This window comes from Monodon monoceros, unplaced genomic scaffold (assembly GCF_005190385.1).
Source record: "Monodon monoceros isolate NGI ecotype Baffin Bay Population unplaced genomic scaffold, NGI_Narwhal_1 Super_Scaffold_13, whole genome shotgun sequence".
In the NCBI taxonomy this organism is placed as follows: Eukaryota; Metazoa; Chordata; class Mammalia; order Artiodactyla; family Monodontidae; genus Monodon; species Monodon monoceros.
In genome coordinates, this window is record NW_021703769.1 from 3,652,589 (window position 1) to 3,679,242 (window position 26,654).

General features: G+C 53.7%; 1 protein-coding gene across 1 annotated transcript in view; it reads right to left on the reverse strand.

The window, feature by feature from the left end:
* PHACTR3 (phosphatase and actin regulator 3) overlaps positions 1–17,711 on the reverse strand; it is a 218,530-nt gene extending 200,819 nt beyond the window's left edge. Inside the window, exon 1 of the mRNA XM_029220901.1 lies at positions 17,134–17,711. Within this exon, the coding sequence (XP_029076734.1) occupies positions 17,134–17,251 (118 nt within the window). The 5' untranslated portion in view covers positions 17,252–17,711. The remainder of the gene's footprint in view (positions 1–17,133) is intronic.
* Between the last annotated feature and the right edge of the window lie 8,943 nt (positions 17,712–26,654).

Genomic DNA, 26,654 nt, shown 5'->3' on the forward strand with positions numbered 1-26,654 from the left:
CCTCCCTACCACTCCCCTTCCGCCAGCCTGGCTGTAGGCATTGAAAACTACCTGGCATCACATCACACGTCTATTTCTTTCTCTGCTTCACTTGCCCCAGGAGACTACTGACTCTTTGAAGGCAGGGACACCACAGTCTTTACTGCTAAATCCCCAGCCCCCAAAACAATGACAGGCATAAAGTAGGTGGCCAAGAAATACCTGTTAACACCCAGCAATCGCGAATTCCAGGGAGAAAGTTCAGACTGATTTCATTTTTTCAACTCCCCACAGGGGTTGTGAAGACCACTCCTGGGTTGAATAGGCCAGGTCCAGCCCTGGTGCCCTCGATGGGCTGGCCTGCCCCAGCACAACACAAGCACCGAGCTCTCCCACTTGCTGGCTCTCAGGAAAGAAACCTCCAAAGCTGCCACCACAAGGCAGGTGCACACGGTCACAGATGTAACGGGCACCCCCTCCAAATTCAATGCAGAGCCAGAGTCCGCCAGAAACAAACAGAGAAACCGCATTTAAAAGTCAGCACCTGTCCAGCAGCTCAGCACAAAGGACCACAGTGTAACTCAGGGCAAGAAGCAGCCCCGGGCTCCTCAAATGCTCTAGTTGGAGTGGGTTATCAGTTATCTATGAAACGTAATGAACTACCCACAACTCAGTGGCCCCAAATAATAACCATTTCATTGTCCACTTGCTGTGGGCTGGGCTTGGGCAGGGCCCCTCTGCTGGACGTGGTGAGGGCCAGGCTCACTCCTCAGCTGGGAGTCTGGCCAGGCTGGAAACACCCTGGACGGCTCTGCTCTCAAGAGCTGTTGGCCGGGGCGCCCAGTTGCCCCCAGCAGGATGGTCCAAACTGCTTTACACGGCAGGTGAGAGGGCTGAACAGAGGCTGCCAGGCCCCCAAGCTCTGGGCCAGGAGTCATGCTGCGTCACTCCTGCTGTGCTCTGTTCAGAGCAAGTACAAGGATGCAAGGGGGCAGCCTCCCTGCCTGATGGGAGGACTGACAAAGTCACACGCACAAGGGCGGTGGGGTCTGAGGGAATGAGTGAGGCCGACTGTAGAAACAACTTGAATAGCATAATCCCCTTTTCACAGGAGGTGGAGGGCACAGAGTGGGCAAGTGACTCACCTGAGGTGACACAGAGTCAGGACTGGAAGCCACACAACCTAACCTGCCTAGTAGCGCCCACCCCCCACCCATCCCCCAGAGCTCAAGCTCTGACTTTGACATAAACCATCCGTGTGCCCAGCACAGGTCACTGAGCCTCGCTCCATGGGGACAGGGAACTCACTTGCCTGCACTGCGGGCAGGTGGACAGACGGCTGGCTGGCTGGGTGGGGTCTCCCAGGGTAAGGCCGGATAGGGGAGAGTCTGGGGGACATTTAAAGTCACCCCCAAAGTCCCAGGAGCCTGGCTGTGCGGGGAAGCACAAGCCTCTATTTGTATGTCAATGTGATTTATTTCTCTCCAGTCCAAGTACAGCCTTTTCTATCCAGTTCCTCCTGAGCATCTGCCTTTGACTGTCTCTTCTGACTGAATTCTTCCCCTTCCCTCAAACTGGGTCCTCCTCCAATCTCCCCCGTCAAGGGGCACAAGCCACACACCTGGTGTCGTCCTCACTCCCTCCCTCCCCCGCCCCTGCCTGCAGCTGCAACGTGTGTCCTGTGAACCCCACCTCCATCTACTTCTCTCCGTTACCTCTTTCAGACTCTGGCCCATCTTCTCTCTCAGGGAGCTGCACCACACACACACACACACACACACACACACACATGCACACGCGACCCATGTGCCCCCAAAGCAGCAGCCAAGTGACGTTTCCCAGTCCCAAATCCATTGGTCACCCTCTCATACAACCTTCAAAGGCTCCACATTGCTCCTAGGAAAAAGACCCAAAGCCTCAGCGGGGTCGTCAGCACTCTGCACGGGCTGGGCCCTGCCATCTCCCCCCCGACCCCCGGCCGTGCGGCCCACGCTCAAACACAACGCCCCCTCCCGCCCGGGGCCACCACACCTGCTGCTCCCTCTGCCTGGAACGGTCATGACCCGCATCCTCTGCCCTCATCACGCTTCAGCCGGTTCGCCCCTACTTTTTCAAAGTTCATATCTGTATCTCCAAGATATAGTTTTAAGAGGAAAAAGCAAAGTAGAGAACAGGGCTGGGGGGAGGGGGTGGGGAGAGCACACTCCCTTCTGTGATTAAAAACAAGAGGAAGAATATAATGCACAGACATGTTCTAAGAGCATCTCAGAAACAAGAAACATCGGCGGTGCCTCTGGGAAGAGGGGGTCGGGCTGCAGGAACGATAAGGACAGCGCTCACTGAACGTGCACTTGCCAGACTGTGTCAGTTCATCTGCCCGTAACCGCATGGTGCGGAGATGATCACAATGCTCCCATTTGACAGAGGAGGAAACTGAGGCCCAAAGAAGGGGAACCAACAGCTGACAAGTAACAGACCCCAGCCCGGGCCTGACTACACCAAGCCAACCTCCCGACGCTGCTCCGCCCGTCTCCGGCCATCACGGACGCTTCTCCACAAGACATGCGCACATACCACTCTTCCCGTCTCCAGAAACCTGTTTGTAAAAAGAATGATGTCCCCCACCTCCCACGAAGAGTGTTTCTTTTCCTTTCCCTGCCAATATTTCCAAGGAGGTGGTCACTTTTGAAGGCTACGCCTCATATGTGGCTACACGGTTCTGGGTGTTTGCTGAAGATTTTTTTTGGTCAAAGCTGCTGTCGTGTTAGAAGCCCTCCTCGAAATAAATTTAACAACGGGGTAACATGTTAGGCCAAGTGTTCGCCTCCAACAGGATAAGCTCGGACTTCTTCAGATGGCAGTTCAAGGCTTTCAGGACAGACGTGCATCTCCGGGGTGCCAGGAATAACCAGAGCCTGGCCGGAGATGGCTCTAGCTGCGTGGCCACCCTCCTCCCTGTGGGACCGGCGCCCAACTCAGCTCATGGGACATCTCTGACCCCTGCTCGTCCTGGAGCTAGAGGGGCTAGAAACACGAGAGACCCTCCTGTGTGCGGCCAGATGGTTAACTGCACCGGGTTGAGGTCTCCCAGCAACCATGGAGCATCACCCTCTACAGGCAGGACAAGGTGGCCTCAGCAGACTCACTGCCCAGCGTGAACCAGGAAAAGGGTGTTATTCCCCGGGGCCGAGCTTTTTGCTCTACCAGTGACACTCACGGGACAGGCGCCTGAAGGCGGGTGACAGTTAACTTACATTCAGCACAGGCACTGGGCTGGGGTCACATACTTTACCCAGTCTCACAACCACCGCAGGAGTTAGGAACCATCACTGCCCCCATTCTACAGACGAGGAAACTGAGGCGCCGCCTGATAGAGGGACTTGCCAAGGTCAGCCAGGTGCAGTTGGCAGGGTCGGGGTTCTAGACTGACCACAAGGCCAGCTCCGAGGCACCCAGGCACAACGGCTCCAGCTGTCTGCAGGAGCGATGAGGGCCGTGTCATGGCCCTAACCATGCCCACGACTGCCTGTGGCTTTTATAAATGAGGATAAGTTACAGCAGGGCACACGCACACGTGCACACATGCATGCCATGACTCATCCAGCCACCCTCACCCTCCTTCAGCCACTGGCTGACTTAAGCCTGCGAACCCCCCAAGCTCCCTCCTGCCTCTTGGCCTTTGCACGGCCGTTCTCTCTGCCCAGCACACCTTTCCTTCCCACTCGGCCTGGTTCACTTCAACCACCTTCTGGGTCTCAACTCACTGCCCCTGGACACCTTCCCTCAGCTCCCCCAGGCTGCCAGCCCCAGAGCAGCTCTTACCCCTTCCCCCCCAGACTGGCATCTGAGCCCATCCCCACTAGACCCCTCAGTGTGGGCCACGTCTCTGCTCTCCGTGGCAGCCCCTCGCCTGGCATCATGCCTGGCCTAATAGAAGGCACCCGATTTGCTGGGTGGGAAGGAGAAAGGAGGGGGGGAGGGAGGGAGGACCTCACATGCAGTGAGCTGCAGGCATCGGCTTCCATCTTTTGTGTGACTCTCCCAGGCTCTCACGTGCCCCCTCCAGCCAGCACTGGCTTCTGGGATGTCGCCCTGGGCAATGTTAATGGGCTCCCACAGCCTCCCAAAGAGCTCACCAAGCAAGATGCAACCAAAGAGAGAAAACCCCAGTGACTGGAATTTCCATTTCCTATGAGCAAACAGCTGCTCTGTGCTAATATCCTCCTGGAATAAAGTGTTATTAGTTAATTTAAAAAAACATACAGAGGGCTTCCCTCGTGGCGCAGTGGTTGAGAGTCCGCCTGCCGATGCAGGGGACGCGGGTTCGTGCCCCGGTCCGGGAGGATCCCACATGCCGCGGAGCAGCTGGGCCCGTGAGCCATGGCCACTGAGCCTGCACGTCCGGAGCCTCTGCTCCGCAGCGGGAGAGGCCACAACAGTGAGAGGCCCGCGTACTGCAAAAAACAAACAAAAAATAAACAAAAAAACACACAGAGGGCTTCCCTGGTGGCGCAGTGGTTGAGAGTCCGCCTGCCGATGCAGGGGACACGGGTTCGTGCCCCGGTCCGGGAAGATCCCACATGCCGCGGAGAGGCTGGGCCCGTGAGCCATGGCCAATGAGCCTGCATGTCCGGAGCCTGTGCTCCGCAACGGGAGAGGCCACAGCAGTGAGAGGCCCACATACCGCAAAAAAAAAAAAAAAAAAAACACACACAGAGACCAATTATTAACAAATTTGTAGGCTTATTTTTAGCCATGAGTATTATCCTCTGAGCTACCACCCTCTCTGCCTGTTGACCTGCTCCAGGAATTTCCAACAGGGCAAGACCATTTAACCTGATGCTTTGCTGTTGTTGCTCGTTTGGGGGATTTTTTCCCCTCGATTTTACTTTCCCTTAAGGAATAGGAATAGGAACAAGAAAGGGCTGCTTGGTATCATTACCATGTACTTACGATAAAACGAATGTTTCCTGTGCACCTACTATAAGCAAGACTCTGTTTTGGAGCTGAAGACAGAACAGCGGACAAGACATATCTTTAAAGTAAAAAGAAACAAATACATTTCCCAGAAGGTGGAAAGAGTTGGAAAAATATTAGAGAAAAATAATTACCTTAAAATGTCAATGCTGTTTGCAATAAGGATCTTAAGGAAAAGACAACTTCCATGAGATTCCGGGGGGGGAGACAAACGGGATGCGGTCCCCGCGCCCCCGACCCAGAGCACCTGCCCAGGAGAACGCAAGCAGGAAGCAGCTCTTGGTTTGTTCCATGTTGTGTGTTATTAAATGCCCCCCCGTTACTCACCCTTCCCACTGAAAAGACGAGATAAAATAATCAATTATCCCTAAATCTCGCATTATTTCCCATTAAGGCAGAGGCAGCTAGCCGCAAGAATTAGGAGAAGAAAGAACAGAAGTTGAGGCGCAGGGGGCGGCTCGCTCCACTGTCCACGTGTCCTCCTTTCAGAGCCCCAAGCCGACCTCAAGGAGCCCCGGGACTACGGTCAGCTCAGAGCATCGCAGCCTCATGTCCCAGCTGGAATGTGACTCAGGCTTTGACCTTGACTTTTCAGTTGGGCCAGGTATACAACCTCTGCATCCTGGCTCCCCCGGACCAGCTCCCCGACTAGGAAGCTGGGCACAGTGCCCCCGGAGGAGCCCCCAGTGCACACCGGCGACCCCTGGAACCAGCTCCAGGGCCGTGCAGGGGGGAGGATGGGAGAGTCCTACAGGGCTGCTTGATTTCTCCCAGCAGCGGTGACCTCAGCAGTGACCTTCTTTCAAGATCTCGAGGCACCAGTAGGAGCCATGGATGTCTCAAAACTGCCCAGAATCAGGGCTTCCCACCGTCATCAGCCAGAATGTTCAGAGGCCTCCGAGAGGACTTTGGTGGAAGCGTGTCCATAACGACAGGCGGGGGCGAAACCCAGCTCATGGCGACAGGGCCTCCCTGCGCTCCAGGCGCCGTGCTAAATGCTTCACGGAAGCCAACCCGCCAAATCCTCACCACCGCCCTTCCAGGCAGGGACATTTTACGTAGGGGGAAACCAAGGTTCAGAGATGTCAGGTGGAGCTGTCAAAGTTCCGCAAACCAGGGGACGCCAAAGAGTCCATGCACCTGCCAGCTCCCCTCAAGACCTTGTCTGTTGTCCCCCCGCCCCGCAAGGCCAAGGCCCCACCATGGTAGAGGCAGCAGGAGAGTCCAACGTGAATGTGACCAAGCCCCTCCCACCAAGGGGTAGGCTGTATTCCCTCCCCTTGAACTTAAACTGACCATGTGCCCACTCTAACAGAACTAGACTGAAGTGAGAGCCCCAGACGCTAAGGGACTCCGCGCTTGTCCCCCACTGCCATGAGACAACATCGCTGGGTCTAAGGAGGATGAGCTGCGCGTGGAGAAGAGCTGCCCAGCCTAGACTGTAGACCCTGCCCACCTGCAGACAGCAGAGGGGAGAGCGCCCAGCACTGCAGCATGGAGGCCTGGAGGCTCCAGCAGAGGACAAAGTGGATGCCACACAGAAGGGGGCAAACGTGGGAGGTCTGGTACTTATTACATACGTGTCCTGTCATTTTACAAGTCAAAACGGTATGCCCCTAGCCCGAGGGTGAGCTTCCAGGAGGGGCAATGCTTCTTCACATCACCCACACACCATGCCCCCTGCACACAGCAGCACTTCCTATGTCAGCAGGTAAACACGTAGGAATGGATGATAATATACAAGATGATAATGTACAAAACCATGCCCCACTTCACCGAAACCCATCCCACCTTACTGACTTTTGCCACACCTGTGTCTCCTCAACGGATGACCACAGCTACTTTATTAATATTTTAAGCCCATCTTCTTTTGTTTGCAAATAAATGTGACTTGAAGGAGGACCATATTCCACCACTTTCTATGGAGAGTGTATCCCTGGTCACCTGGAGGATAACAGGGAAATAGAGCAGGTGGGGCAAGGCCAAGGGGACCCCACAGAGCAATGCTCAGGCTGGGACAGCCCTGACGCTGGCGAGCTCTGGGGAGCTCTGCACAAAAGACCCTGCTGACAAATGAGCCAAGGTCAGCAATGACTTGACTCGTGACTGCAGAAACACAGTCACCCCACAATTCACGTTGCCCGAGACAATGTTTTCCTGCCAAAGGGAAGCAGAAAGATCATTTTTGGCAGATTTTCCTGACTATTTAAATCCCCTGAGCTACTGATTACAACAAGGCAAAAATTCTGTCTGCACATGGATGCAAACTTCCAAGGAGTAATGGGACCAAAAAATTAAGTAATGACAATACCACTCATGAGTAACAGTATTAAGACCAACCCAGCAACTTTAACAAAAGCAGCTGGACAACAGTGTGTAATAAACATATTTATTAAGTCCAGAGCCACAGCTCCCACCCTCCACTCAGGTCTTGGCAAATTCATTTTCTGACTGCTGACTAATCGATGTCAAAGTCTACTTATGTCACGGCCACGAGATAAGGTGTGTTGCCAAGAGACACACCCAAATGACTCGCCCCAGCCCATTAAAGACAGGACCTTCCACAACTCTGCCCATGGCTGGTCCTCCGCCATCACCTTGCCTGACCTTCAATAAATAAATCTTGTCCTAGTGGCCATGCTAGTGAAATAAACTGGGAAAATGAAGAGTACATCTGCACAGATGTGCATGCATCTGTGGGATAGGTTGCTTGAACCAGGAATGGGATAAACACAGGGATCTGTTTTATCTAAAGCACAGAAGGCCTTCCTGTAAGATGCAGAATGAAGCCAGTAAAGGGCATGCAGGGTGGGTGGGGCATGCAGGGTGGGCGGGGCAGGGTGGGCGGGGCATGCAGGGTGGGCGGGGCATACCGAGTGGGCCAGGCATTAAACTCACCTAGATTCAAACTGCTCTTCATACACATGTGCCCAGGGCCCTCTCACCCTCTGACCCTACCTCAAGGGTTTGCAGGAAGATTAAATAAAAGTCAGATGCCCCATGTGTATAACACAGAGGTGACAACAAGCACATTTTCACTCCAGGCACCGATGATTTGCCAGACTGTCAGCTACGTGAGGGACAGTCTTGTTCCTGGGATAAATATTATTAAATAAAATTTAGATGGACATACTGTTCAGGCTTGAGTCACACATCTTAGGCCAACCTTTAATTCCTTGGTAAAGAAATATCGTAAGTATAAAAAGTGCTTCAGGGGCTTCCCCGGTGGTGCAGTGGTTGAGAGTCCGCCTGCCGATGCAGGGGACGCGGGTTCGTGACCCGGTCCGGGAAGATCCCACATGCCGCGGAGCGGCTGGGCCCGTGAGCCATGGCCGCTGAGCCTGCGCGTCCAGAGCCTGTGCTCCGCAACGGGAGAGGCCACGACAGTGAGAGGCCCGCGTACCACAAAAAAAAAAAAAAAAAAAAAAAAAAAAGGGCTTCAGCTTCCCCTGAGATTCTCTGTGAGCTTTCCAAAGGTAAGGCCACATGTAGCCCCAGATATGCTGGGCTCGGGTCACGTGCTTTGTTTTTAAGTGAGGAGGACAGTAGATGACCACCTGGCAGCCACTCTCATTCTTCACATCTTCTGAACCTGCTCTTGTTAGGGGTAGCCGTGAACATACCCAAAACAAACAACCCCAAAAAACCAAACAAACAAATTGGGTCATTTGTAGAGACATGTATGGACCTAGAGACTGTCATGCAGAGTGAAGGAAATCAGAAATAGAAAAAAAATATTGTATATTAACGCATATATATGGAATCTGAAAAAATTGGTATAGGCGATCTTATTTACAAAGCAGAAATACAGACACATACGTAGAGAACAAACGTATGGATACCAAGGGGGAAGGGGGGGGATGAATTGGGAGATTGGGACTGACATATATTCACAATTGATACTATGTATAAAATAGATAACTAATGAGAACCTACTGTATAGCACAGGAAACTCTACTCAATGCTCTGTGGTGACCTAAATGAGAAGGAAATCCCAAACAGAGGGGATATGTGTGTACATATAGCTGCTTCACTCTGCCGTACAGCAGAAACTAACACAACGTCATAAAACAACTATACTGCAATAAATATAGTCAATTTAAAAAACAAACAAACAGCAACACCCCATTTCCCAGGCCCTGCAGGTGGGAGTGGCTGTTTGACACCCTTCTGGCCAAGGAGGTGTAAGCGGATGTCACTGGGCGGGGCTCCCAGGAAAGCCAGGTCAGGACCAAGCAGCTGGACACGCCTCCACCCGTCACCATCCCCTCCTTCCTGCCTAGAAAGCGTATGTGTTGCTGGAGCTACAGCAACCCTCTTGTCCCCAGGAGCCGGCAAGGAAATCGCAGAGCCTTGGCGCTGAGACAGGGAGGCCGGTGTGCTGCCTGCAGTTCCAATGAACGTAAAATGCCCCGTCTCTTATTGTAACCAGTACTGCTTAGGTTTTCTATTACCTGAAGCCAAACCAATCCCTAACTGACAAACTTGCTAATATTTAAAAACCACATTTCACATAAAAATCAGGATTTCCAGCATGTCTCTTAAAATAGGATGCTCAGGTCCCCCTGGGACCACATTCCTGCCTGGTGATAACAGTTCTGTGCAAAATCCCACTCCCTGACTCGGCTGTTTTCGGGGGTACCAGCCCCTGTGGACACTGCAGTTGGGGGCCTGGGTTAAACCATTTTAGAGGACATGGAATAGATCCCAGCTCTCAAATTCAATAAAGGTAGGTCTCAAACCCTCTGATATACGTTGTTGATATTCAAACGTTTTCCTTTCGCCTCTATTCCTGTGACATTTGACCTCCACCCCATACATGATGCTCTGGTGGAAGCATGGGTGAGGGGCCTGGAACATTCCCATCCTCCACACCTACAGCCTCCTGCAGGTGGTCTGGCCACTCCCAGGCCTAGTGTCAAAATGAGTCACCTGTGTCCTTCAAGACAGGTACCTTTCCCTAAGAGGTCACCAAATTCATAAAACAATCAAAAATATATATATATATACATTCAAATCTGACTTCAAGACCACCAATGTGCTATCCCATAATTAGAGAACCAAAGTCAATAACTTAAAGAAGGTGGGGAGACTCCAGCAGGCCTGCAGTCGGCGTGGGGGAGGCAGGAAGGGGGCCGGGGGGCAGCACATGAGGTTGGCTGGACGGACCTGGGGCCAGGCAGGGAGGGAGGCTGCGGGGAGTAGAAAAGGGTCGGTGTGGGAAAGGCAGGTGAGGTCAGGAGCCCCGGGCTGGTGGGAAGACTGTTAGAACCAACATGTCCACACGGCACGCTGCTGCTGCCCTCTGGGTAGACCAGAATCAGAATCGGAACCGGAACCCTCCCCCTTCTCATCACCGCTTCCTGAGGACAGACCCTGTGGTCTCACTGTTCTGAGACAGCGAGGGGCGTGGGTCCCCGAGTCCTCGCAGGGACCGCGGCCAGGTCCACGCAGCACTAACTCACATTTCACAGGTGGAGGAAATGAAGCCCAGAGAGGTTGACCAGCTTGGCCCTGACACAGAGCCAGTTAGAGGAGGGGCTGCAGATCAACCCACAGGCTGTCTCCACGTCTTCATCACAGGGTCTGCACCCTTCTGGCATTATTCACAGAAGATGGAATTATCTCAAGGCGATTAGGGGATGTCCTAGGAGAGCCTTGCCTCTTCACGGCTGTGAAACCAACGACTAGCATCTGTTACAGACAACAGCTGAGTAATCCTCCCCCACCTGGAATTATGGACATCATCTACCACCATGTTACAGACAGGAAATGGAGGTTCAGAGGAGGTGAAATGACTTGCCCAAGGTCACACAGCGTGTATGTGGCAGAGCCAGGCCTGGGACCCCTTCATCCAATTCCAGGCAAAGAATCTCTTCGGTTGTCATTCTCTTTGTCAAAGAGACCCATCCAGCCAGGGCCAACCATGGCACACTTTAGGTTCTCTGGAGGAGCTCAATGAATTGAAATAAATTAATCCTGTGTGGATAAGAAGTGACTTCTGCTTGGGTGTCCTCCCCTTAAGGGCGTGAGATGATCAGCCAAGGGGCTCCAGCAGAAGAGCTCTATGACCACGTCAATTACGCTACAACTTATCCATTCAATCAACGAACATCCACGGGGGGACAGCCAAGGGCAGCACAGCCAAGAGGACCCTCAGGGTCTTCCACCGACTAGTGCTGACAGAGCCGCCAAGGATGGAATGTTTTAGATCCACACGATCCAACATGGCGGCCGCCAGCCACACGTGGCAGCTGAGTGCTTGAAATGTGACCAGTACGACTGAGCAAAGAAAATTTTAAGGTTAATTTATTTCATTTAGATTTTAATTGCCATAAGGAGCTAGTGGCTACTGTATTGGGTGCTATGTGGCAGGAGAGACAGAATAAGTTAGTTGGTCAAATAAGTGAGATCATTTCAAAGAGTGACCAGTGAGGAGAAGGAAAGTGGCTGAAGTGACCGAGAGGGATGGGGTGGGGCGGGAGGTAGACCCTGGGCTCTGACTGTGGCTGGCCTTCTGCTGAACAGCCACACCTGGCACCTGGGAAGGTCCCAGGGATGAAGCTGTCCCTTGTCACTGCCTTCTGTGTCGCAGTAGGGAGAGGAGGGTTGAGGAAGGGAAGTTTCAAAAGCCTCCTACTTTCATAAGCAGAAAAAATTCTAAGTTTTCTAAACTCCGTATTTCTTTAAGCATGCAGCTTTTATTTTTAATAACCCCCAAGAAGAAACTGACAAGGCAATTACTGCATAGTTCTACTGCTAATTAAGCCATGGAGACACTCTGCAAGAGTGAGATCCCCAAAACTCAGGACTCTGGAGCAAGGGAACGTGCAAGGAACAAAGCCGGGGAGAACCACGCCGTGGAGAAAGCAGGCTGCGACCCCCTCGTCCCCACCCCGCGCTGGGGCACCAATAAAAGGTTCAGGCAAAGGGATGCCGGAGCCTGGAGTCTGGGGTGGGGATGTGTCTGTGAGTCTGTCTGCAGCTCAGGAGGGGAGTGGATGCTCTGAGAGGCTTCTCCCTCTCCAGACCATGAGCAGAGGTGGATCTGTCCCTGCAGAAAGACATGGTCCCAGCCTCCTTCACACTGACCTGCCGACTACTCTCGGGCTGCCACTGAGCTGCTTATCCACGGAGGCCCTGGCCAGCCATCTGGCCAGCCCCAGGCCTCGTCCACTAAGACACTGTGCCTGGTTCCACAGATGCTTACCGAGGCCTCCTGTGGGCGAGGTCTGTGCTGTGCTCCTGGCCTAGGGAGCCCGGCCCATCGAGAGTGAGCCCAGAGTCCCAGGTGGTGATCATGAGCAAATCGGGACGGAGGAAGGGGATCTGGGCGGTGGGGGCAGGGTAGCTACTTCGTCTCATCAGGCGAACAAAGAGGACCCTCTGAGGAGGTAAGATCGGCCCGAGACCTGGGCAAGCAGAGGTCAGCAGGACCCAGACGTCTGGAGCTCAGGAGCCAGACAGGTCAAGGCAGGTCCCACACGGACACACAAGCACGCGCACACACACACACACACACACACACACACACACACACACACACACGGAACTTGTCAGCAGAGACTGAGACCGTGGCAAAGGACTAGGCTCAATGGGTCCCCAGGTGTGCTCACCTGACCCGAAGCATCAGCATCACCTGGTCACGTGTTAGAAATGCACATCACCGGCACCCACCACAGACAGGCTGAACTGGAAACACTGGGGGGGGGGGGGGGGTTAACGACCCTTCCAGGTGATCCTGATACACCCTAGGGTTCGACAATGAAAGAGCTACATCAGCAGTTCTCCAGGGAGATTTTGCCCCCAGGGGACATTTGGCAACGTCTGAGGACATTTTTCAATGGTCACAACCAGGCACTGGGGTGCTACTGTTGTCTAGTGGACAGATGTCAGGGAGGCTACTAAACATGCTACAATGCACAGGGTGGCCCCCAGAGCAGAGGAGGATCCCATTACCAATGTCAACTGTGTTGAGGTGGAGAAACCCGCTCTAGATCAAAGGGTCCCCCACCTGGTTGCACAGCAGAATCTTTAAAAAGACAAACTGCAGGTCCCCACGGAAACATTCTAAACAGCCGTCCAGGGTGACTCGGTTCAGTCTCTGGTCCTGGCATCTGGGAACCAGGGAGAGAGCTGAGAGTGGAGGAAGAAGGCCCTGTGGGAACCCATGCGATGCGCTGGGAAGACGTGCCGCGGGATGCAGGGAAAACCCAGGGAGGAGAGGGTGTCAGGAAGTGGGGGATGAGCGGGCGAGAGCAGTGAAGGGACAAGGTGAGGAGCTGACGTGGGTTCGGACCAGAAGGAGGTCCACACGGGACCAACACCAGGGCAGAGCCCATCCCATGGCCTGAGAGCTAATGGAACGAGAAAAAGCAAAACTTCTCCTCGCAAGTATGAACCGCTAATGCTCCCCTAATCCACCCTTCCCACTTCAAGCTCCCAGGTGGCAAGCTTGAAGAGGGAGGCAAGGTGATGGGATGCCAAGTTGCCTTTTTTTTTTTTTTTTTTTTTTTTGCGGTACGCGGGCCTCTCACTGTCGTGGCCTCTCCCGTTGCGGAGCACAGGCTCCGGACACGCAGGCTCAGCGGCCATGGCTCACGGGCCCAGCCGCTCCGCGGCATGTGGGATCTCCCCAGACCGGGGCACGAACACGCGTCCCCTGCATCGGCAGACAGACTCTCAACCACTGCGCCACCAGGGAAGCCCTGAGTTGCCTTTTTTAAATTTTAAGTTTTGGGGAAAATCTTAACCATGCTTGTGGGTAAAGAGTAAGGATTTGCAGTGAAGAACCCTGTAAAGCTGCCAAAAGAATCGTGAATGGAGTAACGGTGTGGAAAGAGCATTAGGGTGACCCTCTGGGAAAATCTTTCATCCCTGCCACGCAGTCCCTGGCCGCTGAGAGATTTAACGCACTAATAAGGCCACCAAAAGATGTTCACGCTCACCAGCAGTCAAAGAGCCACAAATAAACACGAGAGACCCCCTGTCACCCTTCATGTGAGAGAAAACCAGATTGATGACCTCAGGTGCTGGCAAGGCTCTGGAGAAAGGGTGCTCTGAGATTCTGAAGGAGCATCAGTGGTCCATTTTCCAGGAGGACGCAGTACCAGAAAAATTTTAAATGTGAGTCTCCTGTGACCCAGATATACCCTAGAGGAAATTCACAGAGGAGCACAAGAAGGCTTTGCCTGGATGACCGCTGCTGTGCTGCTTGTAAGAGTTAAAAATTGGAGACACAAATATCTAATAGCTCAACTGAGAAAAATATATTCCCTGGGACACTACGTGGTTATTAAGAAAGGGAGATCTCCGAGACCCAGTGTTGAGTAGAAACCCAAGTGGAAGAACCTTCCATACAGTGTGTTACCACTTGAGTTCTTTTAAATGCCTTTCCCCAAGAACCTGTAGATATAAACACGTAGGAAAAGGTCCAGATGCTCCACCGAACTCGTCACAGAGGTAACCTCTGGAGAGTGACAGAAAGGGGTGTCATTGCTTACCTTTCCCATAATGTTCTGAGTTTTTTGGGGTTTTTTTTTTGCGGTACGCGGGCCTCTCACTGGTGTGGCCTCTCCCGTTGCGGAGCACAGGCTCCGGACGCGCAGGCTCAGCGGCCATGGCTCACGGGCCCAGCCGCTCCGCGGCATGTGGGATCTTCCCGGACTGGGGCACGAACCCGTGTCCCCTGCATCGGCAGGCGGGCTCTCAACCACTGTGCCACCAGGGAAGCCCTGTTCTGAGTTTTTGTGGTGAGAATACTGATGCGTTAAGGATGCATTTTGGAGAGGGAAAAGGTAAATGCAACCTTGGGCTGCTTTTATAAGATCACAGAATGTAGATGGAAGGAGGTGACACTTCTGACGTCGCACCGGGTTATTCCACAGCTGGCTTGTGAGCTTCACATTTCAGAAGCAGCTCTTTGGAGCGGCAGGCGGACGAATGGGAGAGGTCCCACAGGGCAAGGGAGGCGAAGGGCTGGGACCCTTCAACCTAGTGAAGAAGTGACTCAGGTGGGCGCGATAACTAACTCAACACCAGACTCTCTGGAAACACAGGTAACGTGCGTCATGAGAAGATCACATCAGAACTGGCTGATAGCAGACCTTCCCAAACCATTTGAAAAAGACTTTTCAAATCGGTCTGCCCAAAGAGAAGCATGCACTGCATCAAAAAGAAGTGAGTCCCCCATCAAAAGAGGCATGCGAGCACATGCCAAGCCAACCAAGCAAAGCAGGTGTAGATAATGCTCCCCTAATCCACCCTTCCCACTTCAAGCTCCCAGGTCGCTTCCAACTTGAAGATTCTGAATCTCTTTCTACCGTGAACTCCTGTGCTTAACACAATCCTTAAATACTTCACTGATTTTTGCTTTTTAGTAAGGTTCTACCACTCACAGAATTATACCTACTAGAGACTTTTTTACCTCAGGCGTCTGCTCGCTGGGTCCCATTTTGAGCATCTGAACCAGAGACAAACTCAGGCTTTCAGCCTCCCGTGGTATCACTTAATCACAGACATCCAAGCCCTTCCACCTCTCTCCCAGGTGGACCGGCACAAGACACCTGTCAAGCCCTCTGTTCCCACCCACGGAGGCATCAACTCACAGACAGCCAAAAAGCTAAATCCTCCATAATTCCTGTTTCAAGTTTGCTTCCTTTTACTGCCAGGGAGACAAAAGGAGCTGAAAAGGATTTTCTCATGACGAGCCACTCAACTTCCATAATTGGAACAATCATGGATGTGCATCTCCAACACAGAGAAAACCAATCCATCATGGAGTGCTGAGGGCTTAATCCCAGATTTCTAATAAATGTATTAATTAAAGCCTTAAGGGTCTGCAAAGAGCTACCTCTGCTTGAAACTCCAAGGAAATTAACTTGCCCTCCCAGATATAAAAAAAAAGCCAGGGATCTCCTCCGGTGGGTACCTTAGTTTGACCAAATGACAGTGTCAATAGTCCTAACAAGGAAATCTTACAAGCCTTGCATGGGTTTATTGTTTAAAATTTCAGATTGGGCCCTGGCGCCCACAGAGCTGCCTTTTAACCCATCTTTCTTTGCAGTTAAATAGTGAAGCTCCTCTGTGTTCCAGCGGAGTGAAGGAATCCCTCCCCACAAAGCCGGTTCACCCCAGCCCCAGGGAGTATCTGGAGTTTGATGCCCACCATTTAGCGTGATCAAGTCCCCATCTGGGGTCAGTGAATTTAGAGAGGGACAATCCTCAAAGGAAGGTAAGAGCAACTTATTGTCAAAACAGAACCTGTGACAGGATGGTGCTTCTCTAAGATTCGAATGGAGTCCTGTGGCGTGATACCAAAACACCAGCTTTGATTCTTTTTTTGAACCCTACATTTCAGAAGCTCAGACTTCTCCCTGTGAAGTGAAAATTGCCTTCTGGTGGAGAAAGGTTTTTAATGATCACTTTGCTTCCTGCGTCTCCATGGTGACGGGGCGCACAGCCCACCTCCCACCACCCCCCTCCTGCTTTATTAGGCCTTTCTTCCTCTTTGGAAAGTAATCAATCAAGCCGTATAGACTCCTTTGTGACCGGATTTATCACCTAAACAATCGACGCTGCCGCGGGGGGTGGGGGAATGAACGAAGTCCATATAATTTAATGAAATCAGGCTCCGTCCTGGTGCACGCATGCCCTTCATCTCCCAGTGGCAGCTCTGCCAGCACACCTGTCCCGGGAGGCGGGCGGGCGCGCCCAGGTGCGCCAGGCCCCGCCGACTTGGGCGCCCCGCGGAACCCCTCTACGCGGCGGCCGCATAAGCGCTGCCCTGCCCGGGCGGGGGATGCCCCAGCCGGGCCTCCTGGGCCACCGGAGCTGGGGCCGCGGGGGAGGGAAGCAGAGCTCGGAGCCGGCGCTGGTAGAGGCGGCCACAGGTCTGACTCCCGGCCCCCAGCTGGTCAGCACCCAAAGAAGGGAAGCCCCTCGGAGGGGCCAGCAGATCCCACCAACCCGCAAGGAGGGCAGATGCGGAGTGCCGGGCTCTACCCGGGGAACCGGCTCCTCCCCGGACAAAGGGCTCCGCCGCCTTATGGGGAGCCTGAGCGACCGGGTCCTGCCGCGGCTCCGCAAATGCAGCCCAGGCGCGCAGCAGCGCCCGGGACTTGGCACCCAGCGCCCCCTGCCCCGGCCCTCCCCGCCCTCCCCCGCCCACCCCGTTACCTGGGTTCTCCCCGGCGTCCGCGGAGGACGTGGCCGAGGAGTCGGTGAGGACGCTGGGGTCACTCTGCGAGCGGCCCCGCGACACGAGGCAGCCGCTCCCGTCCTCGGACGCGGCCATGGGCCCGGCCGGCGTGGGGGCAAGTTGGTGGGAGCCGCGTGTAATCAGAGCATCCGAGGAGGCCAAGGTCACTGGCCAGGGGACTGGAGGGGGCGGCTTTTTAAAAAGGAAAATAAAAAAGGACAGGGAAAGGGAAGAAGCCGGAGGACGCAAGGCCGGGGCTGGCTTCAGGGCGGTGAGACAATAGCCTCGCGGCTGCAGCCAGGCGCATCCCGGCGTGCGCGGCCTCGCTCTGTTATTTATTCGTGTTTATTCCCATTCTTCAGTCTATATTCCAGGAAAAAAAAAAAAAGTTGAACCAGGAAATAAAAACTTTTTCTTGTCAGTGTTTATTGCGTGCTTGGGGCAGGGGGCGATGCCCGAGAATTTCTGGGGGCGCTCCCTCCCCCCACCCCCCCCCCCCCCCCCCGGGGGAAAAAAAAGGAAAAAGGAATCTTTGCTCTGGCGATTGCTTTAATCTGAAAGCTGTTCTTGGAGCATCTGTTGGAAAACATTAGGATTCTCCCATCATGCCCCGCGAGAGGAGCTTGACGTCACGAGAGAGGGGAGCGAGAGCCAGCGTGGGGATGGGGCGGGGTCTCAAATACCTGAACTGCACGCAGCCCGCCCCGAGGGAGAGGGCTGAATCCTGGGTTCTGAACCGCCCACTCCCACCGCAGCCGCTCTCTGGAAACAAGGATTCCACATCCCGCTTCCACCGGCTCCCCGGAGGAAACCCTGAGGGTGCCTCCCTCGGAGGTCAGGGCCTAATTTCCCCAGCAGCTTCAGGCAGAGGTTTCCAGGGCCCTTCCTCTCTCGGGGATCTGGAGGCCACCGTGGGATGGGGGGTGGGGCACTCCGGAGCTCTGTCCCCGCCCACCACAGCCTCCTCCCCACTGCCCAGCCCTCCTTCCCCCCCCCCCCCCCCCCCCCGGCCCTCAGCCCCTCGCGGGGGAGGAGAGAGGCAGAGGGGCACCTGGCACCTTCCAGGGAGGCCTCCCCCAGATTCCTTGATGGAGTTGATGAGACCAGGCAAGGCAAGGGAGGTGACACCGCCTAGGGCTGCCACTTACAGAAGTGCCCCCCAAGGGGCTAATGAGCAATTCTAACCCTTCTAGATGGTGGTGTGGGAGAAACAGAGGCCACTCCCACACCTCCGGCTAAGGCTCGGGCAATGAAGAAGAGGAAAGCCCAGTAAAGGACACAGAAAGGGGAGCTGTGTCACACAGCCTGGGCTAAGAAGGGGGCCAGACCCTCAGGTAGCAGGGCCACAGGGACGCGGGGGGAGGGTGCGCCCAGCCCTGGCCTTGCTGTGCAGAGAAGCTCCGATGGGCAGGATCCTGTCTCAGCCCCTCAAGCCACCCCAGGTAGAGGGTGCTGCTCTCAGCCCTACTGTGGGTGATGAAAACAACCGGGGCTCAGAGGAGCCTGCCAGGGGTCCTGAAGCTGGGCAGGGGCTGGGGACCTTCCTGGGGCTGCTTCTTCGTATCCGGCCAGCACCTAAAGCAGGGCTGGGGTGCAGGGGGAGCACCTGGCGGTGTTGGGTGAACCCCAGTGAAGGGCCAAGGACAGCACTGAGGTGTGGGGAAATGTGGGTCCTCACTGCACATGGAGCTTTGGGCTCTTAGCAGCAGTCTCCTCAGAGAAAGAAAGCCAGCCTCCCTCCCTCCCTCCCAATAATCCGTAGAGTCCAGTGTGTGCTGAGCATCACGCCACGGACTGGGGATCCAGATGCAGAAACACCCCCAATGGGTCTTTCAGTGGCGGGGAGGACAGAGCCGAGAATGGGCCACCAATAAATCAATACATGTCACCCCCCCAAACTATTTCGTTGCAGTTGTCAACACATACCATGAAACAAAGAGGAAACCGGTAGGACATTTTACTAAATACTTTTTATCCACATAAAAATGTGCTGCATGGTGACACATCTGGCTCTGGGGCAGGGGGGCATCATTTCTTCCTCACGCACCTCTGAGGTGTGAGCTACTGTAGCCTCCACCTGAGAGGTGAGGGCAACTCAGAGAGGCAAGCGCACCTGCCTGGGTCACAAGCCAGGACAGGCAGGGCCGAGGCTCCCGGCCCACGGTCTCTCCAAGTGTGTCCTCCGGCAGTCCCCGAGAGCCGTGCCGAGTCCCCGCCCAAACACAGGCAGGTCTCAGGAAGCCCCCAGCCACGCCATCAGCACGTCCCACGCCTGCATGAGGAGGCCTGAGGTAGGCCGGCCAGCAGCAGATACAGAGATGGACCAGTGGGTCGGGGGGCGGATGGCAGCCCAGGGGCACGTGCGACAGGGGTGGCCACAGTGTCTTCCAGCTGTCTGTCCCCCACCCCTACGCTTCAGGGCCTCCCCTACTCAGAACCTGTACTGCTACGGACTTAGGATTTTTCTTTAAATCAATCTGCCCTTAAATGCATTTTAAAGGAAACCATCACTCCAGCGATAGGAATGCAGCCTCCCTGCCGCGTCTGGGGAGGTCGAAGAACACAAGAACTGTCTGTAGACGCCAACATCCCTTAATACCTCGCCTGTGTACGTACCACCTAAAACCATTTCGAGTCCCTTCAGACAGTCTACACGGCTGTACCCATTCGCCCACTCCCCCTAACTGTATGGCGGGGCTTAAAGGCATAGAAAAGCATAAGGCTTAGCATTTGCTCCAGGAGTTCCCGTGGAGGTGAGGGACAGAAGACAAGGGTGACCACCAAATATGTTAGTTCTTCAGCGTATATGTTGGCACAATATTGATTTGAGTCGGGTAGAGGTGGAGCTGGTCATTATATTTTTCTCTGGCTTTGAAATGATCCAAAATAAAAACAGTTTGAGGTTTAAAAACATTAGTGACCCCACCTCTACTGATCAGTAGAAACAAAAGCCTGGTGAACTGCCTGCAGCAGAGACTCAGGCCGTCCAAGTTATCCACGCCCAGACCAGGGCCGTCTAGAGGCCTGGGAAGATCCGGCCCACAAGGGGTGCAGAAGGCTGCTGTCCGCACGTCCCAGCCTGGAGGATCCCACGGGGGTCTTTATTTATCCATGATAAATGGATAAATAAAATGTGGTATACCCATCCAATGTAACATTATTCAGCCATAAAAATGAATAAAATACTGATACCTGCTACAATATGGGTGAACCTTGAAAGTGTTCCAAGTGAAAGAAGCCAGCCACACACACACACACAAAAATACACATATATATACTATATGATTCCATTATGTGAAATATACATATATACTATATGATTCCATTATGTGAAATATACATATATATACTATATGATTCCATTATGGGAAATATACATATATATACTATATGATTCCATTATGTGAAATATACATATATACTATATGATTTCATTATGTGAAATATACATATATATACTATACGATTCCATTATGGGAAATATACATATATACTATATGATTCCATTATGTGAAATATACATATATATACTATACGATTCCATTATGGGAAATATACATATATATACTATATGATTCCATTATGGGAAATATACATATATATACTATACGATTCCATTATGGGAAATGTCCACAGAGACGGAAGGCAGATTAGTGGTTACCTAGGGCAGGGAGGGGGCACGGGGGCAAAGGGAGTGGCCGCTCATGAGGAAGGGGTTTCTTTTTGGGGTGATAGAAAGGTTCTAAGTGTTTTAAAATAAGATTATGGTGATGGTTTCACCACTCTGTAAACGTACCAAAAGCTATGGAATTTTACACTTTAAACGGGTGACCTTTATGGTTCGTAAAGTATTTCAATGAGGCTGTTTTAAAAAACAAAACAAGGTACACAGAGGCACCTGGGCTGAGCTTTTGATTTGAAGAATGACTGGGTTCCGCCTCTCACCTCTGCTAGGCACAGTCACACTTCAACCTCCCCTGTCCCTGCCCTGGGCTCCGAATCAGACTGAAGCCCTCCCAGGGGTCACCCTTCTGGTCCCTGATCAGAAACCCAAAGCCATTTGCTGACTCCAGGCAGCCCTGACAGTCTCAACACAGCTGCCTCAAAGAACTACAAAGATGGCGAAGCCTGTAAAATTCGTCCCTTCTGAAAACACGAAGTGGTGAAGGAAAGGGAGGGCCTTCCTCTGCCCAGGGCAGGCGTGGTGGGGACACCACAGCAGAGGTGACTCTGAGGCTGGCAGACGTGCCCCTTGTTAGCAGGTGTGTGGAAAAAGGACCACACAGAGGCCCAATCCCGCCCACAGGTGTCTCCAGAGTTGGCTTCCTTCTTACACAAAGTGCAGATGAAAAATACAAAAACTGGGAATCACTATGCTGTACACTTGAAACTTATAGAATATTGTCCATTTTTGGACAATATTGTCCAATTTTAAAAAGGTGCAGATTACTGCCATCCATCAAATATTTCCTGAGTATCTATTTTGTGACAAAACTTAGGATTTTTCTGGGAATACCACAATGAAACAAGACGTTACTGGACCCTGAATTCTCAGAGCTCGTGATCTTGCAGAGCAGAGAGGATTCAGAACTAAGCAATCCATCAATCCATTGATTTCAGTGAACACAAGAGTGAGGGATGCCCAACCTGGGTGGGCAGAGCCTGGTCTGAGGAAGTGATGCTCTTCCTGAAACTGAAGTCTCAGTGGGATCAATCAGACAAGTCAAGGAGGCAGAGGGAACTGTCTGGGCAAAGGCCATGAGGTGGGAGCAGCACAGAGCTCTGAAGTCCCCAAAAAGAGGCAGAGCGAGGGGCCAGGTGTGAGCTAGGCTGGAGGAGGGGGTGTGGACCCAGTCCATGCAGTGTCTTGTGGTCCCTGTCATGAGCACGGTGCAAGACAAGTGCTGAACTCAGAAGTGGGTCTCCAGAGGATTCCTGCAGCTGGTGACACAGAAGGGACCCCAGGTGAGGGAGGGACAAAAGGGCACATGCTTTGCGTCCCACAGGCCCTCTGGTACCAGCTGCAGGCTGGGGACCCCTCTCTGGAACTGTGATTCCTCATCTTAGAAAGAGCATGGTCACTCCTGCCCGGCCGTTCCCAGAGGTCACGTGGCAAGAGCTGGACCAGTGCTAGCGGTGCTCTTGGAGACCCCTCGCATGTCGACGACCCCTGCAGAGCTAATGGCCCAAGGACCTGGGACCCCACCAGGTCGCCACCATGGGTTCAGGGATCTTTGTCAGGCAGAAGCCTGGGGCATTGCAGGTGCCCAAGAAGCGGGTATCCGTTGACCAAATCAATGACTGCGCACGGGAGCGTCAACGCGTCGCTGCTCCAAAAGTGGGGGGCTCAGCATCCTCAGGACCCACGTCAGCTCCTGCCCTCCAGACCTGAGGTTTCTCCTGAGGCTCCAGGGATCCTTCCTTACCCGTCACAGAACAGAATTAAACCAGCAAACTCAAACGCTTAAAAAGAACTGCTCCAGCCGCAGTCTCTGTCCAAGCTCTTAGGGAAACGGAAACAATGGTAGAGGGTCCAGAGAGCATCCCCCAGGGTGGGGACTGGAGGCCAAAGGAGAGGGAAGGGTGAAGACAAAGCAGGTCCCACGGAGCCCACGCTGAGGAGGGGAGCCCCGCCCTCTGCTGGTCACAGAAGGAACTGCGCCCAACAATGGCCTGTGGGAACTTTCCCTGACCTGAGGGCTGACCTAGCCTTGAACTTGGCTTCTTTTGCCCTTTGACCTTGCTGGGGTTTCCATCACCAGCCTTGCCCATAAGGCTACTCTGGGTGGTGCTCAATGCAACACCAGCTGTGGCTCTTTTCTAAACACACCCAACTCTTCTAAAACAAAAGCCTCCATGTCACCAACCATGGTCCCCGCCCTGAAAGGCATCGGCAGCCACAGCTGGCCTTAGAAACGGCCGTGGGTGCCCCCAGGCTTAGCCCTCCTCAGAGTGTCTTCCGTGCTCAGGCTGTCTAGAGCCGGAGTCCAAGACCCGGGCACGAGAGGGGGTTCCATCACTTCCTAACTGTGTGTCCCCTCTAAGCCCGCGTGTGAGTCGGGGAAGGGCCTCCCTCGTAGGGTGCTGGCATTCGGTCCCAGCACTCGAGACACAAAAAGTCCTCTGGTGCAAGACGCTGGCCTTCTGATGTCTTACGTGCCCCGAGCACATGCAGGCCGCCGGGAGGGCCCCATAGGATGGCAGGGATGGAGGCAAAAGAATACGGAGCAAGAAGCCGAACCAGGGGAGGGATGGGGGCGCCCTCTGCAGGAAGGAAAGAAAACAGCCCCAGGCAGCTCCTGCTTCTGCGTGTCCGGGGTGCGTTGGAGCACAAAGCCGAAAGTCTCAGGGGACCTCCCGTCCTGGGTACATCCTATACACCTCCCTTGTTGGAGGATGCGTGTGCCCTGTTTCTAGCTAATGAAGGGAGTGGGCTGGCTTCCTCTGTGGGAAACGCCGCTGATGGACGGACGGAGAGACACACAGAAAAGGCAGCTGTCACCATCACCCTGGCAGGTGCTGATGGCAGCGTGCCTGCCTCCTGTCCGAGTGTCCTGCGGGGTCTGGAGCTCCAGCAGCCACCCTGTGACCCTGGAGTGACACACGTGAGGATGGGATGCCAACAACTGTGGAGAAAGGGATTCTGAAAGACGTGGATGATTAGAATGTTAATAATAAATAAAAGGGCAAACTGGCAATGCTCTTCAGCAGTTACGCTCACCGCCCGACGGTCCAGCCACTTGACTCTGACTTTTAAAAGAAGATAATTCATGTTTAAATAATGGTCATTGTCACCCAGACACTTTCTCTTTCCTCCAATTCAACGTGTGCACTGGAGTATGGTTACTGGATTTATATTCTAAAGGGGCTTCTTTCCTTTCCCTTGGGAGATCCCAGAGCTGGGCTTACTGCCTCACCACACACGGATTTATGTCTCTAACAACCCATCGCAGGAACGGGAGACAAAGTCTTTTCCCGTGTAACAGTTCAAATAAGGCAGCGAGCCCGATCCATAAATTACAGAAAATTCATAGCACCAGGTTTATAGTACTTTAAACTTTTAAAAATACTTCCTAAGTTCCTTGGCTGGAGTGATAATTCCAAGAATCCACTTGTGCAAACCTATAAATCATGATGGCTGTGTCCATACTTTCATGGAAGCTGTGATCGCTTTCAGAGCCTACATTTCACTAACCCGCTGTGCAGTTGAAAGCTGGCGGCTCCGCTGGGATTTCATGGGGGGAGGGGCAGTTATTTAGGCAGTTCGATCCTGGTGCGTTCACCAGTCCGCATTCTGGAATATTAACGGTAGTGCCAGTGACTTCCACGGCGGACGGGGGAACAGCATTTATTTCTGCGTTTAGTGGAGGCTACATCAGCCCATCAACTTGAGATCACTCCTGGCACTTCACGTGGCAGTTTTGGGGGGCCTCTGACCCTCCTGGTTCATTCTTCTCAAGGGCTACCTGGGGTACCATGGTATAAAAGGGAACCCCAGGATTTTAGGGGAATGGGCCCTGGGGGTCTGTTGGCAGGAGGGAGTGGAGGGGCAGAAATCTAGAGTGGGGTTGGTTCTAGCTCCGACCAGAACCTGGAACACACAGCAAAGACGGGGGGCTGGCCCTGCATTCGGAAAGGCGTGGGTCTGAAGACCACACGGAGCCACCAGCCTTGATCCAAGAGATGTGTCCTAAGGAACATGAGGCCCCTGTTTGGGGTTTCACTGATTGATTCACTTATTCATAGTATGTGCCAGGCACTGCAGGGGGTGGGGAAAGGGAGAGGAGGGCTCCCTCCCAACAACAGCACGTGCAAAGGCCCTGGGGTGGGAGCAGTGGGCAGTTTGAAGGGCTGAGAAGGGGCTGGGTAGCTGGAGTGCTGGGGGCGGGGTGGCATGCGGTGAGAGTGGGGGACAGGCCCCAGGACTCAAAGGGCCTCATGACCCATGGGGCAGAGAACAGATTTTATCCTGGGAGGAATGAAAAACCCAGGAGGGTCTCCATCCAGGAAAGAAAGAGAACGGATTTCCCTACTCTTGGAAGGTTATGGGCCCACTGGAGGGATGCAAAAGGGGCCGGGGAGATGAGGGGGTTGGACAGGGGCTGCTGCAATTCAGGCAGGGAGAGACACAGACAGCCTAGAATGCAGGGTAGTGGGCAGAGCCCAGATACATTGTAACTATGTAAGTCCCGCCCACTCCTGATGCAAAGGTACCATGCCGCTGAACTGCAATAAAACAAAATTCCTACACACGATTACTGTTACAATTCAGATAGTTGCCAACTGATTTATGTGCTCTATAATTTGGGGAGGGGGGTTGTTTTAATAGCAGGATTCCTCGAAGCTGGACACTGCTGCTCTCCCCCAACACAAACTCATGTGACTGATTTAACTGGATCTCACCACAGTGGTGTCACCCTGTCCGCACCAAGTAGCTCATTATGGGCCGGTCCCCCGGCTAATCCACTTACCCACAGTGTGGACGGCAGAATTCTAATCTCCCCAGATTCTCAGCCCCGGGTTACTCAATCAAACTTGACCCCAGGCACTGCCGTGAAGGCTTTTGCGGACGGAACCAGGGTTATAATCAGCTGACCTGAAGACGGGGAGATTATCCGAGATGATCCAGACGGGGCTGTGTAATCACAGAAGCCCTCAGAGCAGAGGGAAGACAGAAGAGCATGAGGGGCGCAAAGGGAGGGCCAGGCATTCGAGAAGGATGCGGCCCACCACTGCGGGTCCTAAAGGGCCCAGAAGCCAGGGGACACAGCGGCCTCTGGAAGCAGAGAAGGACCCCCAACAGCCCACAGGGAAACGGGGACCCGGGTCCTGCAGCCTGTGAGCAGGACTCAGCTTCCCTCTCAGAACGCCAGGACCTGCCCGCACCTCTGGCCCGTGGGCCCCAGAGCAGGGCACCACTGAGCCCTCCACACCTCTAACCCACAAGGGGCGTGTGATGATAGACACATGTCACCTAGCCCACCAAGTTCGCGGCCCTCCGTTTCAGCAGCCACAGAAGAGGAACGCACGCATCCTCCCGTTCATCCTCCCGGGTGACCAAGGACGCCAGTCCCGGTGTTATCCTCCACCCACAGGCGGGCCAGGCTCGGGGGCTGGTCACGCAGGTCTGCCGGACTGCGAGGGTCCTTTTCCCACCCCTGCACGACCCTGGGTGACCCCGCATAGACCACCTGGGAAGAGGGATGTGCGCACATCCAAGACTCAAGACGACTCAAGACTCAAACGAAGGGCACAAACCACACAGGAGGACAGGTGGAGACGGCCACCCAGGTCTCCCACCTGCGGGGCACAGAAAGCCACCTGCAGGGCAGGGCTCTCTCCTGCCACCAGACCCCTTGTTTCCAAGTCAGGCACCTCCGAGGTGCAGCCTGAGTTGGGGCATTCACTAAGGACCCCTGTATTAGGTACCAAGAACTAGCACTGTCTTCCAGAACAAAAGGTAGAGAACATAAATTCTGAGGCAGGAACAAGCAAAGGG